Source organism: Enhydra lutris, unplaced genomic scaffold, assembly GCF_002288905.1.
Source record: "Enhydra lutris kenyoni isolate GAN:26980312 unplaced genomic scaffold, ASM228890v2 scaffoldscaffold22, whole genome shotgun sequence".
Lineage (NCBI taxonomy): Eukaryota > Metazoa > Chordata > Mammalia > Carnivora > Mustelidae > Enhydra > Enhydra lutris.
In genome coordinates, this window is record NW_019154106.1 from 13,629,060 (window position 1) to 13,649,768 (window position 20,709).

General features: G+C 38.6%; 1 protein-coding gene across 1 annotated transcript; it reads left to right on the plus strand.

The window, feature by feature from the left end:
• The first annotated feature begins 15,292 nt into the window (after window positions 1-15,292).
• Window positions 15,293-16,231, plus strand: LOC111149547 (olfactory receptor 1013-like). The gene has a single exon (XM_022506641.1). The coding sequence runs from the start codon at window positions 15,293-15,295 to the stop codon at window positions 16,229-16,231; it is 939 nt and encodes a 312-aa protein (XP_022362349.1).
• The last annotated feature ends 4,478 nt before the right edge of the window (window positions 16,232-20,709 follow it).

The window sequence follows — 20,709 nt, forward strand, 5'->3', positions numbered from 1 at the left end:
AGAGTCCCATAAAATATACTTAGTTTTACCACCTGCAGTACACCTTGATTGCTCAATTTCAGGGACTGGCCACCTGTGGTCTGGGGGCCAAATCCAGCCTGGTACCCATTTGGGTGTTGCTTGAAAGCTAGGAATGGTTTTTATATTTTTAAGTGGTTGGATAAATCAACAGAAGAATAATGTTTCGTGACTGTGGAAACGGTGTGGAATTCAAATGTCAGTGTCCATAAATAAAGTTCTGTTGGAATACAGCCATCGTGTTACATGGGTTCTTCAATGGCAGCCTTATTGGCATTTTAAGGATTGGATGATTCTTTGTGGTGGGCATTGTTCCTCGCACTGTGGGATGGTTAGTCACATTCTTGCCTCTACCATCAGAGGCCAGTAGCCTCCCTGCCCTGCTTCTTGCCTCAAAAATGAATCCAGATGAGCTCTGTGGGTTGAAAACATGTAGGTCACAAACCCCTGGTTTGAGGCTTGCCTGTGGCTGCTTTGGGGTTATAAAAGCAGAGTTGAGTATTTGTCCCAAAGCCAGTCTTCCAGCAAAGCCTAAAATATTTCATATTATACATCTTTTTTTTTTCTTTTTCTTTTTTTCTTTTAATTTTATTTTTTTAAACATATAATATCTTTTTATCCCCAGGGGTACAGGTCTGTGAATCGCCAGGTTTACACACTTCACAGCACTCACCATAGCACATACCCTCCCCAATGTCCATAATCCCACCCCCCCAACCCCCCTCCCCCCATTAACCCTCAGTTTGTTTTGTGAGATTAAGAGTCATATTATACATCTTTTTATGGGAAAAGTTTGGTGACTCCTGCTTTACTCCCATTATTCTATTCTTTCCATTCCATTCCATTCCATTCCCTCCATTCCAATCTTTTTCATTCTATTTCTTTAAACAATGCTGGTCATGACCTACTTAACTAATTTCATTTCCCACTAATAGGACTCAACCTATGCTTTGAGAAACTATTCCTAAGCAGTTCTGGAAAGACAGTCTACTGAGTATTGGACAAGAACATATGCCTTACGACCAAGCTTGGGTTCAGATTTTGACTGTGTTGCTTAATAGTTGCATGAAGGTGGTCAAGTTACTGAACCTCTCTAAGCTCCTATAGCCACATACACAAAGTGGGGATGGTAATAATAATAGATACACAGTTAACGTTTGTTAAGACTAGGATGGGTCCATGGTACATCCTGAGCACTGGTCATTTGCTATTGTCATTGGTGTTTGTCTTGGTTAGGATCTTCCAGAGAAACAGAACCAATTGGGTGTGTGTGGATAGATAGAATGATATTTATTTAAAGGAATCAACTGATCAGTTTATGGAAGCTGGAATTCCAAAATCTGCAGTGTGGGTTGGCGAGTTGAAGACCCAGAAGGAATTGATGCTGTGGTTCCAGTCTGAAGTGAGTCTGCTGCCAAATTCTCTCTTGCTCAGAGAAGGTAAGTCTTTTATTCTCTTCAGGCCTTCAGTGGAGTGGGTGAACGCATTGCCCATTACAGACGGCAACTCCTCAAATTTCACCGATTTAAATGTTGATCTCATCCAGAGACACCCTCACAGAAACATCCAGACGAATGTGTGACCACATGTCTGGGAACTGTGCCCCAGCCAAGTTGGCAAGTAAAATTAACAGTCACGGTAAAATAAAGAAAAGTGATAATTGTTCAGAACAGTCAAGAAATTGGGAAAGGACTGGAGTATTTCACTGGGGTTTGTTTAGACAATTCATTATTTTAAAATATAATATACTAATAATAAAATTAAATACAAAATTATAGAGAAGATGTTTTGAATTTGCATAAAAATCACAAATAATTTCTCTCCAAGTTTTTGAATGGGAAACTCAAGTTTCCTTCCATGAACACAACAGTTTTATTCTAGGTTTTTAGTTGAAATTACTGTGAACAATTCCTAATGAACAATTTCTAGTCATAATTTTGAAAAAAAATTTTACAGCAGTCATATATTTAAAAGAGCTGTAATTAAGGTTAGAGAAATGATATTAAAGCTGTTTTTCCCTTTCTCCTTTTGACAAATGCAATGCTGAGGTTTCTCAGTGTAATGAAAATGGAATTCAGATCTACTCTAATGCTGACTTATTATGTATTTCAAACTCTGATGCATCTCTAATGTGAACATTCATGGGTTAGAGAGGCATGTGGAAGATTAGACAGAAGTCAGTAAAATGACAATCAGAGGAAAGCCACAGATATATCTGGTAAATGTGGAGACAGACTTGGGAACATGGGAGTGACATTTACCAGAGACCCCACCATGCCGACCTATTCACCAAGTCTTACTTGACCATATCTCCATGGACATTCAATGATGTCACCCAGCACCATGGTCCCTTCTCCTCGGTGGGGCTGTAGAAGTGGTTGGTCGGGTGCCTGACTTAGGCCACAGGAGTGTGTTGCAGTGAACCAGAGAGAGGAACAGTGAATGTAAGGGTTAGTCCCTGTGGGGTCCATGGGGCATGCCTTCAGACCCTCTCTGTGTGAACTTTCTGAAAAATGCCTACAGAGGCCACCCACAGTTGGAGTCTCCCAACGGGCCGGGGGGGACCCATTGCCCTATCTTTGTCCCCATGTGTCTTGGCACTGTTATACTTCACATGCTGATTGAAAAACTCTTTTTGTTCACCAATGTTTCACCAGTGGGGTGCCTTCTACAGTGTAGGTACTTAGTAATATCGTAGAATGGATGATTATAAGCTGTCCAATATTTAATTTTATCATATTCATCCTTATCTCAGAAGAAAATCTTTGCTTTGTCTTTGCATGTCTAAAAAGCTGACTGACATTCATAGCAGCACTCTTCACCATAGCCTAAAGCTGGAAACAAAACAAATATCCACTCAAAAATGTTTGGATTTTGAAATGTGGTCTACCTGTACAGTGGAATATTATCTAGCTTTGAAAAGGAACAAGAATTTTCTACATGTTACAACATGGATGAAACTTAAAGACATTATATTAAGTGAAATAAAAATAAAATGATATGTGCATGTGTTAAAAGCACTACATAGGGACGAAAGACAAAAAAAGAAAGAAAAGAAATAAGTCATCTAACTTAGTAACAGTTATATTTGTGTGGTGAGACTTGCCAAACATGACTTCTTAAAAAAATTTATCTTTATGTTTCTATAATAAGATAAAATTAAAAAAAAAATCTATTTAAAAACTCCTGGAAATCTCTTTAGAAGTCCACTCAATTCTCCACAATTTGCTTTTAATTGAGGCTGAGATTTGAGAAGAACCCTGTTTTACCGATGCATTCTTCATTTTCAGTCAATAGCACTGTTTTAAGCATGGTCTTGCCAATGTATAGACTTCAAGTATTTAATTTGCTATTTGCTGGTGTAAAAGACACATCATCATTCCTGCCCCTTATCTCAATTTACCTGATTTTATACCTGAGGCCCCTGTGCCATGGATTTTCTACCTGATGAGAGGTTCTTAGGAGGTTCTGGGCTTCTGGGCCCAATGGTGGGAAAGACTGTGTCAAGGAGCAGGGGGAAGGAGCAGAAAGTGGAAGTGGGGTGGGGGCTGGGGAAGTGACATGTTTACAGTTTCATGCAATTTTTTTTTTTTTTTTGTAAAATTGAGATCCAATTAATATTCTGGAGCATATGTAAGTAACTGTGTGGGAAGCCTGAAAGCATAAGGATCATTGATAGCATTGATAAAGGACCATCAGTCTCGTCCATGTAAGATCAAGAAAATGTTGGGCTCAGAAGATCCCTGGATATGAAGCCAAAGGAGTGGAGTTTTGGGCTCTGTCACTAACCTTCGTTGAGATCTCCAGAAGCTAACTTGCTTCCAGGAGTGCTTCATTTTCCTCATCTATAAAACAGAATTAAAAGCATTTATGAATGATGAAATTGGAGTTATTTATGGAAGTTAAATAGTATAGAGATTTGTTGGTGTTTATCATTATTGTTAATCAAAATAACCAGAAAGATATAGCCTCCGCCCTCAGGAAATTTCCAACCAAATAAAGCATAGCTAATGTATAAATGGCTAAAATTGATAACAATAGAGTTAGTCATAAGAAGCAAGCACATGGCTTCATGGAAGCTCAAAGGAAAGAAGGTGGGAAGGGATAGAGGAAGAAAAGAAAGAAAGAAACCATATTGGATTAGAGAAGTGAATGATTTCACAGAGGAAGTGATTCTTGAGATTGGCAGTGAAGGTAGGGGTGGGACATCTAGCCATGGTGAGGATACCAGGTGGTGAGAACGGCACAAGGAAAAGCTTAGTGATGTGACAGAGAAGGGATCTGATTTAGCTGAGATCGTAGGAACTGTGAAAGAAAGGAGTGGGGGAGATGGAAAGAAGATGAGATGGAGTCAGATCCCCTAATCAGTGTGGGGAGTTGGGGCATTATTCTTTCTATAGTAAGAGACTGACATGTATAACAGGCAGGGCAACCAAGTGGAGAGGCAGCTTTGTGCAGGTGGTCAGGAATGAGGAACTGGAGGTTAGGGACCTGGTAGGAGCTAGGACAATGGCCAGGGTGGGAAGAGTGATGGCCACACAATGAAAGAACCTAATATTACGGTTGGGTTCTTACTACATCCCAGGCACATTATATGCCTTGTTTATTTTCCACTGCAGGCAATGCTATTTAACCTGCTGTTACATAGAAAGGAACTGAAACAGGAGTTTTAAATTTAACTTATTCAAGATCAAGAGACTGTGTTCCAACCAGAAGTGTCCGTGTACAAGACACGTGTTCCTTGACATAGCCAGGATGTGAATTACAGCCTTTCCTACTATAGCTTTTGATTCTTATAATTAATCTCCTGGGTTTGCCAGATATTGCTGAATTTGGAGCAAATTTTATTTTGTTTTGTAAGGCAGGGGGGTAAAATTGCAAGAAGATGAGATTGTAATCAAGGGAATGATCATACAAAAAAAAAAAAAGGAATGATCATGCTGGAAAGTGGCCCCCCCTGCTCTGATCAATTTACAAAAGGAGTCACCCCTCCCCAGGCTCAGTCCTTCTTTGCTGCCTCTCCTGTGCCAGGCCCTGGGAGCTGACTTTCAGAGTTGAACAGCAATTATCACGCAGGAAGTTTTCGTGTTTAAAATTGCCTTGATTAATTAGCTCCTCTGAAACTTGTTTAGGAGTGAAATAAATTCTTTAGAGTTCGGTAATTGTGGATCTCTGAGCACCCAATCAATCCTAATGATACCCAAGGCATCTTGTTAGAGAGAGATCAGTAAGAATGTTGGGCCTCGAAGCTTTGGTCTCACACAGGCAAGAAGAGTGTGAGTTAGCATTCTGCTGTAATGGTTTCTCTGAAGAGTTAACCACTGATGGCTCAGGTCTCAAACTCACATATGGCTTTTTTGAGTCACAGAGATGTTACGAGTGAAAACTGCCTTACACCTACACCGGGCTGAGCCCTTTCTTTGTTAAGTGAGGAAACAGATCTGCTCAAGGTCATGGAGTTAGAGGCACAACTTGGTCAATAAACCTGGTCCCCCTGATATTTAGAGCAATTACTCCTTGTCGGGTACCTTGACATCTGCTCCTGAAAAAGAAAGGAAAGAAAGAAGGAAGACAGGAGGGGAGGAAGGAGGGAAGGAAAGAAGTGAAGGGAGAAGAGAAAGTTCCCATAACTCTCACATTGGGAGGAGGTATTAGACATTTTATAAGTAACTTGTGACTATTTCCAAAGAACTTCCTCCCCCCCAAAAAAGATAATTATGTTCTTATGGAATTTTAGAAAGTTGTGATACAACAGTAAAGGAGAATTTTTTAAAAAGACAGTTAATGCTTTCTGGTACTTTCTGATGAAGCCAATAAAGAGAAGGAAATAGTTTGCAGCACTCAGGGAAATAATGACACTGCTTTAAGACTTTACTCATCTCTTTTTACCCATTTTTTAAAAATTAGATTTTTTTTCTGTGAGAAATATTTGATTGATATAATCTCTTAAATAGATATGGCTGTGCAAATATATTTTGTGTTTTCTTATATATGTAGACTTTGCGCATATGCATGATACAGCAAATATATGACACGGCAAACATTATACTAGGTTGGTGTGGGTTGTGGAGGAGGTCCTGGAATGAAAACTTTAAATAAATATTACAGTGCTAAGGTTTAAGATAAAAGATAAAGGTTTAAGGTTTAAGATAAAAGTGAGAAAGCTACAATAAAAACCCATGTGGGATTATGCAAAACAGCAGTAAGGGACCCTGGTTTTATTGCATATGCACTCATCAACTCAAAATGGATTAGAAATCTAATCCAATGGATTAGAGATGTAAGACCTGAAAGTCTAAGAACTACTAGAAGAAAAAGTAGAGGAAAAGCTCCTTGACATTGGTCTCAGGAATAATTTTTTTTTTTGGGCTTAATATCAAAAGTATAGGAAACAAAACAAAACAAAAAAAAAAAACAAATAAGTGAGACTATATCAAAGTGAAAACCTCCTGCACAGCAAAGCAGATAATAAACACACTGAAAAGGCAACCCATTTACTGGGAAAAAAACATTTGCAAACCATAGGTCTGATAAGAGGTTAACATCCAAAATATATAAGGAACCCTAAAAACTCCATGGCAAACCAAACCAAACCAAACCAAACCAAACCACAAAAAAACCTGATTAGTAAATGGGCAAAGAACATTCATAGACATTTTTCCAAAGAAGACATATAAATGGCCAATCAGTGTATAAAAAGATACTCAAGACCACTAATCATCAAGGAAATGCAAATCAAAAGGACAGTGAGGCATCACCTCATACCTGTTGTGATGACTATTATCAAAAGGACAAAAGAGGGGCGCCTGGGTTGCTCAGTTGGTTAAGCAGGTGACTCTTGATCTCAGCTCAGGTTTGATCTCAGGATCAAGAGTTCACGTCCCATAATGGGCTCTCTTAAAAAAAAAAAAAAGACAGAAGATAGCAAGTGTTGTCAAGGACATACAGAAAAGAGGACCCTTGTGCACTTTTGGGAGGAATATAAATGGTTACAAGCGTTATGGAAAACAGTATGGGATTTCCTCTAAGAATAGAACTACCATATGATCCAGCAATTCCACTTCTGGGTATATATTCATAGAAAACGAAATCAAGACCTTGAAGAGATATTTGCACTCTCATGTCTTTTTTCCCTTTCTTTCTTTCTGAGATAAATTTTATTGAAAACACTGCAAGGGAGCAGTGAACAGGAGAGACCTTGAGGGGTTGTGGTGAGGGGGCACAGTTGTATGGTGGAGTGGGGAAGTATGGGAATGAATGGAATTTTCCCTTTTTTTTTGGTAAATGTGCCTGGGTGTAAGTAGTTCATTGGTTAGTTGGGTCCTGTGGCTATTTTGGGGTGGGTCACTTATTTACTGCATTTACCTTGGTGTTCACTGTCTGCCCTTGTGCCTTGCTCAAGTTTCCATTGTTCAAGCCTGTTGCGTAAATGCAGCCTCTACATTCCCTGCTGACAGATGGACAATGACAAATCTTTGGCATTTGTGTGTGTTGCGGGGGGGGGGGGGTCTCATCTTTGGTAGCTTCTTTCTGCTGAATGAGGGGGGCAGAGATTCCCTACCTACAGGTCAACATTGGTCAGATGGGGGAATTTATATATAGGAGTTGAAAAAGATAAAGGCAACTGAATTCAAGGTAGACAACATGTCTGAATCTCCCTGAATAGAAAGGATTATCCGTGGGCTGGAAGTTATGGCAGTGAAGGAGTTTTGTCTCCAGGAGGAGAGACATCAGAAAAGACAAATTGGGGCACCTGAGTGGCTAGTTCTGCTAAGCATCCAACTCTTGATTTTGGCTCAGGTCATGATCTCAAGGTCATGGGATTGAGCACCTCATTGGGCTCTTGAAAAACAGAACAAAAACTATGAAATGCTATATACGAATTTCAAGTATGTATAAACTCATACATAAAATGAATAAAATTAAATACTGAAAGGGACATAATATTTTCAACATTCCATTACGGTTTTTATAGCTCACTCATGAAGGGTGTTAGTTTCACAAAACCCATTGGAGATCTTCATCAATTTCCTCAAAGGTTTCTCTTAATTTGTGTATCTCAGTTCTCTCTGAAGCTCTACTAGTCATCATCCATTATTGGTTTTCCTTCTTTTAATTGCTAGATGGCTATACGTCAGAGCCTCAGAGCTAAGCAGATGTACCTGCAAGGGGAATATCTAGCATGACAATCCCCTCCTGTCATCAGCTTTCATTGTGTTTATGTTGTATCCTCGGAGGATAATATAACAAAGAAAACCAAACTTGGGCCTTCAAATATATTGACTTTTTGTTTAGGCATGTTAACTATTATGAAGTAGAGAGGTTTATTTGAGGGTTCAGAATTTCTTAAGGGGTTATGTCTTTGAATATATATATATATATATATATATATATATATATATATATATATTTGGTATGTGTGTATTAGGCCTTCTGTTTCTTAATATAACCACATAATGTTTGGGATTTGGATCATAAATACAGACCACAGAACCTCTGTGTATATTCCATTTCTCTATTCCTCCTGGCTCGGTGTCTCTTGCATTTAGGAGTATGGTAATAGAGCTTTCTTCTTCTGGTGGGTGGCTGATGCTATTGTCAATTTGTCTCCCCACTTTCCCATTATTATACTCTCCTTAGGGTGCTGCAGGGTGGGATTTTACAAAAATATTAGTCAGCAATTTCACATCACCAGAAAAACTTCAATTTCTGAAATTTTAGTGCCTCACCTCCTTGAGAAAGATGTAAAGTGCACTGCAATGTTCAAAATAGAGAAATGAAACATCAGGAACAATATGAATATTAGTTCTAAATTTATATATTGATTATTGTGTGTTCTAAACAAGGCTCTAAGCACTTTACATGTATTAACGATCAAATGATTTACAGGTTTAAATGTAGTTGCTGACATTTTCTGATTTTTAAAAACAATTTTATTTCTTAAAGAACTGTTATCTTATAATTTTTTCTGTTAAATTTTGTTAACTTTTTTTCTGTGAATTTCTGCTAATTCTGTCAATTTCTGTTATATGTTGCTTAGGAAAGTTCTCCACTGCTCTACACAGGTTTTTCTCTCTTTAAGGTTTGAAGGAGTTAATATCCATAAAATGCTCCATCCTGTGCCTGGCATTTTACAAACACTTAGAATTGCAACTTATTCCTCTTATTAAGATTTGAGAATGGCAGACAGGTGTGGAGTGCTCCTGAGTTCCCGATGTAGTTTGTACAGAGTGCATTGGGTTAGTGATCACCTAGTACAAAGTGCAGGGAGTGACTAATTTTGTTGGTGCAGGGGGCGTGAGTAATGCCAAATGTATTAGGTTAACTTCTGACCTGAAGTGTGTGGCTTGAGTGGAAGCATGCCAGGTACAGTAGCATGCAAGGGTCTTCTAAGCACAAGCAGCATGCCCAAATCCAAGGAGAGGTGGTAACAGGCTTTTTAGGCAACAGCCCACGTTCTGAGGGTCTGCATTATTGAGGGCATGGTGGTAGTGAGGAGCAGAAGTGGCTGAAGAGGTTGTAAGGCTGTGACTTATGAATCTTTGTGTCGTTCAGAGGACCTTGACACATTGTCTTGTTAAGTTACTGTATTAGTCTGAGGTTGTTGAGATGGACAGGGGATTTATCATAGGGTCACACATAACAGTGTTAGCATTTTTTTTTCTGATTTAGTTACTATTTATAGATGTGCTAATGACCCACTCTAATCTGTCCGGTCATATTTTTGCGGTGTCTCCCCCATTATGCAAGAGTCTCTTACTAAAGTTGACGAATGCAGTCAGTGACTGTGATCCTGTTCCTTCTTTTTATTCCTCTAAAAATGGCCTCTGGTCCCTCCTTGACACAGTTGCACCAAGCATCTTTGTCCTTTTGCAATCTCTGTGTGGTTCCTAGTGATTCTAGGTGCCCCATGAAGTTCTCCACTTCTCATCTTCCATGAGCTCCCCCTCCATTCTATGCTTCAAGATTGGCCACGTGTGGGTAAACATAGTGCAGGTTGTGTGCGGGACAGAAATGCCCTTCAACCCCACCTGGAGTGCTGATACAATGTTTCGAAGTCGCAGTATAGGGATGACCTGTAGGTTTTACAGAGACTCAACGATATATATATAGCACTTTGTCTGACATAACGTTGTCTCTTAAAATGTCAATGGCTTCACATTGTCCACAGAATATACTCCACAGTCATCAACAAAGTCTTCCCAGTCCTAAGTGGTCTGGTCTTGCCCCCCTCTCCTGCCTAATTCAGTGCTGCTCCATTTATGTGTTTATCAGGGTCCAGCCACTTTGAACTACCTTCACTTCCTTGAACCCACAGTGTTTTTCTCAGCTCTGAAGTCTGCACTTCTTATAATCACTGTAATACTGTTCTCCCCATCCTCCTGGTAGCCTGCCACCCCGTCTTTGTCACCACTTTGCCCAGTGAACTCCTGTTCCTCTTATTCCTTATTTCTAAGTTTAATATTAACTCCACAGATAAACCTTCCCTATGGTTAAATGCTATGTCGGGTCTTGTAATACAACTGTGGACACTTTAGTATTATGCCTCTCTGACACTAGTCTTAATGTATAAATATAATGTCATATAATTATTTGATTTCTTCCCTCATGTGGCAGTAAGTTCCAAAAGAACAGGCACTCTATCTCTATTTTTAATTTTTACTTGTTTTTTGATTTTAAGCGATATTTATTAAAACCTTTATATATGTTATCTTATTTCATCCTCACAACAATTATATGGGGAAGACAGGCTATTTCCATTTTATAGATAGGAAATCTGAGGCTAAATGAGTTTAAGTGTACTGCTCCTGATCACACAAATAGTGTGTTGTAGACTTGAGGTCCATACTTAGGCACTCTCTGTCCTGGGCTTGCTTCTCAGCCATTATAAGCTCACCTAAGACCTTATCTTGACTCATAGTGTTATCTCCCTCAACATCTAACCCAGTGCTGGATACACAGGAGTTGCTTGATAAATATATTTCAAATGCATAAAGATAATCACGGTCCGACATAGAGAAAAAGTTTGCTCTAACCATGTGACTTGCTTCTGTCTCTCAGTTTCATTTCTCAAATTCCATCTCTCAATTTCATTGTTTGCAAAAGGGCACATTTTATTAAGTGGTACTCCGTATGGTTCAGAGTGAAAATTCTGGTCTTCATAATCTTTGTTATTACTGTTGTCATTATGGACTACAAATAATTCCTGAGCATCTATTACGTGCAGACAATCCTATTGGTTATTCTTTCTGCTGAATTCTGTTTTATACCAAATATGCAAATGAAAATCACAAAGGAAATGGACTTTACTGGTTAATTGGACCAATTATATTCATGATAAATGATCTCTCCCTTCTTCATTCCAGAAAGATAGCAGAGTATTATAATTGTTCACTTGGCACCAGAATAGTACATGAGGATATGATTTGCTTTTAGTGGCATATCCCAAAGGGAAGCTCAGGCTTATATTTTCTCTCAGCATTGTTACCATTGGAAGGAGGATTCCCATGGAGTAAACAGAAGGCACTTTTTTTTTCCTAAGGTAACATGGAAAGTTGTGGACTTGAGTTGAAATTCAAATGAAGTCACTATTTACGTTCATGATGTAAGTACTGTGTTTAACCAGAGGAATTCCTTCTGTATATCACTATATGGACAAAAACTCCCTACAATTCTTAATGTAATCAAGCCATAACATAGTTTGGTTTTGTGAAATACAGTAAGGTTTTCTTCCTTTTTAACGCATGTGAAGAAAAAAGCTGAAATGTCTCCAAATGTCTTGTGTTCAATTCCTATCTTTTTCAGTGAAACAGGCAATTAGATATGTATGTGATGGAGGTTTTCCTTCTCGTGAACCTTCTGTAGCTCTATGTACTTGTGTTTGGTCCCTCCTTGTATTTTGCAGAAAACTTATTAGCCCTTAAAGTAGATCAGAGTAGAAATACTAACTTGAGTCAACATTTTCATGACCTTAAAACATTTCTTTTTCTATGTTAGGCAGTGCAAGGAAAAGGAGCTCCTTAAGAGGAGGAGTATAATTGTATCTATCATCTATTATCTCTATCTATCATCTATCTATTATCTATCTATCTATCTATCTATCATTTATCATCATTTATCTATCCATCTTCTATCATCTTTCTATCATCTATTTATCATCTATCATCTATTATCTATCACCTATCTTCTCAATCATCATCCTCTATCTATCATCTACTCAAATCTCTACTCTATCTCTACCTCTATGTATATGTAATATATCTGTATCTATTTCTCTCTATATGTCTGTCTGTACCTATAACTATATCTATGTGTCTCTATTTTTCACCTTCTTTAATATCTGAGATCTTTCTAGGGAAATACAGATATAGATTTGATGGCAGATGCATGTGGCCTGGAGAGGATTGAGAACTCAGAGCTCAGTTCCTTGTAGATGACCACTCTCAGAAGCATCTATTTCTTAGAAAGTTCTCCCTATGAGGAGGTATTTGAAAGATGGGGAGCAGAGATGTTTTATGGGAAGAAGGTTTCTGAGCAACCTGTGACTCTAGCAAGGTATGTAGCCAGATTTAAGTCTATGAATGAATGACAAACAAAGGTAGCTCAAAAAGCTCTTTTTTGGTTTGTCTCCATATATAAGAATACTGTTCAATATATTTTGCATTATATTTCATGCATTCTTTTCACAAGGATTCTTGGAAGAAATGATTTCAAAGTTGGTAACAAGAATGGTAATGTTTTGCCCAAATTCTTGGTTGATTTACTTGTCTTTTAGATGCTATTAATTGTGTAAATGAGCTGGTGAAAAGTTTGAGGGGAATTTGTGGTCTGTACAGAACAGTGGATTAGACTTGCTCATGGGCAACAGGTTTTATTCTTGGCTCTATTTTGTGTTGGTCTTGCTTTTCCTTTTCATGTTTTCTTTTTTATGTTGTTTACCTGTGTCTGATGTCTCATGCTAGACACCCTCAATCTTTTGTTAATTTGTAAAAGTATTGACATACATAGTCACATATGTATATATTGACATGCATGTTTATTTTATATTTTAATAACTGGAGAGGCAAACAGGAGAGATTGGGGAAGAAACATCTTTTACAATTTTCATTCCCAATATAGTTCTGCAGTCTAGCCCAGCAACTTCCCAGCTTGTGTGACAGACACATACTGAAGAAGGGAAGTTTTCTGTATAGCAACATGTGAAACTCTGAGGAGTCAGCATAGGTACAAGTGAAAGTCCTTGGGAGGTAAAGCAAATATATCTGAAGGACAGACTATTGAGGTGAAGAAACTGTAAAGTCAGAGAGAATGCAGGTCATAGTTTTAACTTCCAGTTTTCAGAGGGCTTAATCACATTTGTGGCTTCTTGAAGGCCCACTGAACTAAGGAAAGTAGGTGAGACAATAGTTTTAAGTATACCACGTAACATAAAAGCAAAATTAAGTTTTTTTCCTCAATCATAAGAGGTTTTAATTTTGACTTTTTAAAAAAGATTTTATTTATTTATTTGAAATAGAGAGGAGAGAGAGTGAGAGAAAGAGAGAGAACACAAGCAGAGGGAGTGGGAGAGTGAGAAGCAGTCTCCCAGCTGAGCAGGGAACCCAATGCAGAGCTTGATCCCAGGACCCTAGGATCATGACCTGAGCTGAAGGCCCATGGTTAACCAACTGAGCCACCCAGGTGTCCCTCAAGCATAAGCAAATTTTAAAACCTTGGATCTAAAGCAGAAATATTAGCTTAGAACCCTGACAGTGGTAATTTAGCCCTTTTTTCATTGTGCTGTGCTGGAGGAGTTGGCATCCTAGGGGCTTAACACAGACAAATGGAGATGTTGCTTCCCACTTTGCTGGCAACACACCTGCCTCCTGTGTCTGCCTCAGAAGGAAAGAAGACTGTCAGGGGTCGAATTCCACAACCTCTTGTACTAGCAAATCATCATCATCTTGGTGGCACAAAACAACACAAATTTATTCACAGTTCTGGAGGTCAGCAGTCCAAACTTAATATCACTGGGCCAAAATCAAGGTGTTGGTGGGGCTACTCTCCACCCAGAGGCTCCATTGGAGAATCCAGTCTTTGCCTCACAGGCCTGGTGGTGCTGGCAGTCCCCATGGCTCTATCCCTCCAGTCTTTGCTTCTATGGCCACACTACCTCTTCTTCCTGTGTCTGTAGTCAAACCTCCCTCTGCCTCCTCCCTATAAAGATATTTGTGATGGCACTAAGGGCCCGCCCTGATAACCTCCCCAACTCAAGATTTTTAATTTTGAACCCAATGAGTCTTTCCCCATATAAAGTAATATTCCTAGGTTCCTGGAACTAGAACCTACATGTCTTTATGGGCCATATGCAGCTTACTGTTTTGCTCCAAACCATGTACTTTGGCCAGTTCAGTGTTTTGTTTTGTTTTAGCTTTTTGTAGGAAATTCAACCACATCATGAACACAGTTAGCCACGGATTAACATTTTGCTTCTTTTAAGCATCCATCTGGTGGTAGCTATGGATCACATTCCTATTATCAAAGGAAAACTGTTATTTAAATTGCACACTTTTTACTTGATGCATAGCTGTGTTCCCGGTTTTGTGGATAAAAAGTTGAATAAAATAAAGTTATTGGTTTCAAGGATATTCCAAAATATGATTAGGATAATAAAAAGTATCCTTCTGGGTGTAATTCTCTAGTAAAGACAAAAGGAGTCAATGACCAGCGGAGAAACCAGAGTGTTACTTCATGCTTCCTTTTTTAACATCTATCACAAGGCACTCTGTCAGGTGCAAAGAGAAAAGATAACTCAATCACCCTCTCTGGTAAAGGAGGAAAAATTAGTTGAGAAATATATGGTGACAGGGAATAAAGGGAACAGCATACTGAGTACTGTAAATGGTATTTTAATAGCTTTATATGGTGACGGATGGTAGCTACACTTATGGTGAGCATAGCATAATGTATAAACTTGCTGAATCACAATGTTGCACACCTGAAACAAATGTAACATTGTGTGTCAGCTATACTCAAAGAAAAAAAATATGGTGGTGCCTGCTATGTTATGTGCCTGATAACGAATATCCCCCCACAGCATAGAACTAATTTCTCAGTAGCCTGAAAAAAGTGATATCCACTATGGCATGAACATGTCTCGCGTTGAACAACATACATGCATCACTTGGGTATTTCAGGGATCTAAAATGGCAAATGATAGGGGAAGTTGATATATGGATGTATTGATACATTTATTAATCTTTTCACAGAAAAGGACCATAGAAACCCAAAATCAATGGATGAGAAAAATTTCACCAAAGTGAAAGAGTTTATACTTTTAGGGTTTACATCAGAGCTGTGGTTACAGAAAGTACTCTTTGTCATTTTCTTCATCATCTATGTCGCTAGTCTTTCAGGGAACATCACCCTGATTTCTCTGATCTGTGCTGATTCTCGGCTCCACACGGCCATGTATTTCTTCATTGGGAACCTGTCTTTTCTGGATCTCTGGTATTCCTCTGTCTACACCCCAAAGATCCTGGTGACCTGCATCTCAGAAGACAAAAGCATCTCCTTTGCTGGCTGCCTAGCTCAGTTCTTCTTCTCTGCTGGGTTGGCATATAGCGAGTGTTACCTGTTGGCCGCCATGGCTTATGACCGCTATGTGGCCATCACCAACCCTCTGCTTTATTCACAGGTGATGTCCTCAAGGATATGTGCAAGTCTTGTTGCAGCTTCATACCTTAGTGGCTTTCTTAACTCAATCATCATTACCAGTGAGACATTTACCCTCAGCTTCTGTGGGAGCAATGTTATTGATGATTACTTCTGTGATCTGCCCCCCCTTGTCAAGCTGGCCTGTGATGTGAAGGAGAGTTACCAGGCTGTGCTCTATTTCATACTGGCCTCCAATGTCATTGCTCCTGCTGTGCTCATCCTTGCCTCCTACCTCTTTATCATTGCTGCCATCTTGAAGATCCGCTCCACCCAAGGCCGCCTCAAGGCTGTCTCTATCTGTGGCTCTCACCTGACAGCTGTCACCTTGTACTATGGCTCTATTCTCTTCATTTACTCCCGTCCAAGTACGAGCTATGCCCTGGAAAGGGATAAAGTGGTGTCGGTGTTCTATACTGTGGTGATACCATTGTTGAATCCCTTGATCTATAGCTTAAGAAATAAAGATGTTAAAGATGCTCTGAAGAAAATGTTAGATAGGGCACCAATTTTTAAATGAAAATACTTGGGAAACATGACTGTATCTTTTTTCTAAGTCAGAAATAACAAAAAAAAATTACTGGATAATGTGGAAACACTTGACTGCAATTGTCTTTTTAAGTTGGCACTAATGTATTTGAGTAGGTGTGTAAAATAAATAAGGTTGGTATATTTGAAATAACTGTTATGCCTGCTACCTGGGACTAGTCTAAAATTCCTGAGATTCTGAGAAGGGTGAAGAAGAGTTTTTGTTTTGTTTTGTTTCGTTTTGTTTGTCATGATAAAAAGGTTTTTTTTGGCAACAGATACAGGGAAGAGCAAATATCTCAGAGTCAGAGTGAGCTTTCAGTGAAAGAGCATTTCCTCAACAATTACAAAAATCAAGGGTAAAAGAGGAGCAGTTGTATGAAGACCAAAAATGGAGATGTAGATAGAAATAGGTAGGTAGAGAGATAGAGAGACAGATTTCAGAAAGCTTTTACACCCATGAGAAGATTCATTGTGAAAATCTCTGCTAAGTGAAGAAATGAATAGCCTTCAAGGTTCTATGAATGTTTGTGTTTCTTTGCTTGTTCACCTTTATGCATGCATTACAACTTAGAGAATATTTCATTATGGTTTCTCTCATTTCCTAATTTTAAGTCTTTTTACATATAAAACATGAAGCTGTGCTCACACAAAAAGGCCCTAGTGTTATTAACCAAGTATATTCATTTGCTAGGGTTGCCATAACAAAATGCCACAGACTGGGTGGCTAAAACAACAGAAATTTATTTTCTCACAGTTCTGGAGCAGAAAAGGCCAAGATCAGGGGGCCACTCAGGTTGGTTTGTTCTGAGGTCTCTTCTCTGCTTGTAGATGGTTACCCTCTTGCTTTCTCCTCACTTGGTCTTTTCTGTGCACAATTACTCTTGTACTTCTTTGTGAGTCCAAATTTCCATTCTTCTTTAATGAAGACTTAGATCAGATTGGATTCTGGCTCACCCTAACTACCTCATTTTTAAAAAATCACTCATTAAAAACCTCATTTAAAAAAATCACTTAAAAAAAGATTTATTTATTTGTTTTAGAGAGAGCGAGACAGTATGAGTAGAAGGGAGAAAAGGGTGAGGGAGAGACAATCTCAGGTAGACACCATGTTGATCATGGAACCCAACAAGGGGCTTGATGCCATGACCCCAAGATCATGACCTGAGCTGAAACCAAGAATTGGACTCTTAGCCTACTGAACTACCCAGGCACCCCTTAACTTAATCACTTCTATAGAGGCCCTATCTCCAAACACACATTCTGAGTCACTATTAGTCAACATACAAATTTTAGAAGGTTGCCATTCAATCCATAATATGAGAGTTTAATAGGAGTTTTCTGATGAATGAGACAGGGAAATGTAGCCTGGAAGCACGGTACAGACAAGGAAGCATAGGAGATCTGGCAGTAGAAAAATTATGGACCACAAATGATACACTCTAAAAAAGCTTATTTAGAACAATTTGAAGAGTTTCTATTATCAGACATGTTTGTGATTATATTGTGATTTAATGGTAAGACAGTGAAATTTTAGTAAAATATTTTTCATTTCATCATGTCCTAATTAACACACTATCCCAATACTGTAAATGAACTCTAATTGATTCTTTAGAGACTGAAGTGTATATTTCTGCTCTGTGGAAGAGGTCTCAAAGGTCTGTGAGAAAATGTACATATCAAGTCCAACAAAGCATGCCAAAATGTCAGAGGAAAGGGAAAAGCCTGTCACTTCCAGTATCTGTCCTTCCTTGCCAAGGGTAAGCAACTAGAACCAGGGGCAGATAAGTGTTTTGGTCTCTCTTTGGCCTCAGCTAAATTAGAAGGAGGATACAGAGTCAGGCATGGCTCTCAAAGGATCATTGTTATGCCAAACACACATACAGAAAGACACAGTCTTCTAAATAAGAGTCCACTAATTAGATGCCTCACTTTCATCTAGAATGTGCAATTCAGTCTGGTAGTTATGTTGGGTCATCATGTATTCATTAACACAGTGGGGTAAACAAAAAGAGAATATGGTTGACCTACTTTTGGATTATAGTGTCCAAGCTACACTGTGTGATATTTTCACTTCTTGCTACTAGTTTTCAGCTTTAGAGGGACACATTCTTCCTCCAAATGTTTAGTTCTCCAGTGGAGGAGCAGGAAACAGGAGAATACACATCTTGAGAAACTATTCTACATGGGATGCTTTAGCACGATTGGCTCAGACTTTTTCTGTGTCTTTTATTTCACATCCACACTTTCATTGCAATTTATTTTAATTTTTTTATCTTTTAAAAGATTTTTTTAATTTATTTGACACACAGAGAGAGATCACAAGTAGACAGAGAGGCAGGCAGAGAGAGAGTTGGAAGCAGGCTCCCTGCTGAGCAGAGAGTCTGATGTGGGGCTCAATCCCAGGACCCTGAGATCATGACCTGAGCGGAAGGCAGAGGCTTAACCCACAGAGCCACCCAAGTGCCCTTCATTGCAATTTATTTTAAATTCAAGATGGATTTTAGGACATCCTGATGGTTATGAGGGTAATGATTAAGAGTCCTTTAATAATCTTCCTGCTGAAGTGATACAGTACACTTAGTAATAAAAGTCTAGCTGAGGGTAAATTTGTTTTAAGTAGTTTGTATGAGGTTAGAAGTAGACAATTCTTTGGGGGAAAAGAGCTTCAAGATATAAAGATAATTACCCACTCATTCATTCTAGAAATATTTATAAAGTGCCAATTAGTTGCTGGGAACAGTTCTATATGTGCTGGGTACAGCAGTAAACAAAACAGAGAAATCATACTGACCTGTATGCTGTATGCTGCATGCAGTATGCTGATAGGGAAAATGGACAACAAACTATATCCAGGAGCTAGAAGATGACGGTATGTCTTGGGGAAAATAGACCTGAATGGGGCCTCACACCTCATCTCCTGCAAATCCCATTCAAATGTCATTTTCTTATGAAGACCCATTCTTGTCACTCTATTTCAAATCCCATGCCCTCTTCTCACCAGCAATACCCATCTTCTTGTTTTCCTCAAACTCTGCTCTATTTTCCCCAAAACTATTTGTGTTAGTGTAATGCCAAAATCCTTAATATGTGTTCCAATAGGCTTTGTGAGTTGATCACTCTTGTGGCTCACCTCCTGGTTCTTCTGCACACCCCGTCTTTACTTAACCCCTCTCAACTCTTGGAGTTCACCAGACTCTCTCTCATGTGAGGGCTTTGATATATGTTTTTTTTTTTCTTTCTCATGGAACTGCTTTCCTCTCCTCCTTGTCTTTACAATGGGCTAGCACTGGGCTCATTTCTCCGGTCTCTTTTCAATATCTCTTCTTCTGTGAAGACTTTGAATAATAGACCAAAAAAATCATTAATTTTTTTCAGTTACTTGCCTCTCTGGAGGGCAGGTGTAGAAGGGTAATAATAGGCACTCTCAGATATTTTCATTTTCCCCCCAAGTTTTATCGCATTGAAGGTGAACTTAATAAGGCACAGGTATTTTTCATTGTGTAGATAAATAATAACACAGCAGAGGAGGTTCATAGTAACTACTGAGATGATGGCTATCATCCACCGGGTTGTACATTATCAATATAATGACCATAAATCCCTGCCAAGATAACTATTACTCAAGCTTGAGCAAATTCAGAAAAAAAAAGAATTTGTAGTGTAGAAATGAACACCAGTGTAGTATAATACATGTGAAGCTCCTAGGATGTGAGATTTTTAAGGGGAGATTATGTGAGTAATTTAGTTTGGTTGAAGTCCTAAATAGGTGAAGACAAGTAGCAAGAGAGAGTTGTAAAGGTTAAGTTAAAGCCCACTTAGGGAAGGGGGTGTAGGACTAAAGCATCTGTTCTTTGTGTGCTAATGAGATGAGATCCATTATATGGAAATAGTTGGAGGAATGAGTGATCTTCAGGATTCCAAGCTTTATCTACTACAGTTTATCAATCAAATCATGTCCTCTCTGAACATCATTAGCTACATCTGAAAGATAACAAGACCTAATATTTAAAGATTAAGATACTTCCTTTCCTTATTAAAGAGGAACAGTGGACTTTGGGGCAGAACATTACAACTGAAAGTCCAATTACAAACGGATTCTGGCTTAGCTCAAAGGAGAATGTTCTTTTTTTTTTTTTTTTTTTTTTTTTAGCATTACTTGATTTATTTTTCATTCTATGATAGTTAGCACTTACAATTAAGTTCTTATGGTAAAATATGGCCATGAAAAATATTTTTCTCTCTCAGTCTTTTGTCTTTTTGATTATTAAAATTCTCATTACAATATATGCTAATTTTTTTTTTTTTAAATTTTTTAAATTTTATTTTTTATAAACATATATTTTTATCCCCAGGGGTACAGGTCTGTGAATCGCCAGGTTTACACACTTCACAGCACTCATCATAGCACATACCCTCCCCAATGTCCATAATCCCACCCCCCCATCCCCCCTCCCCCCATTAACCCTC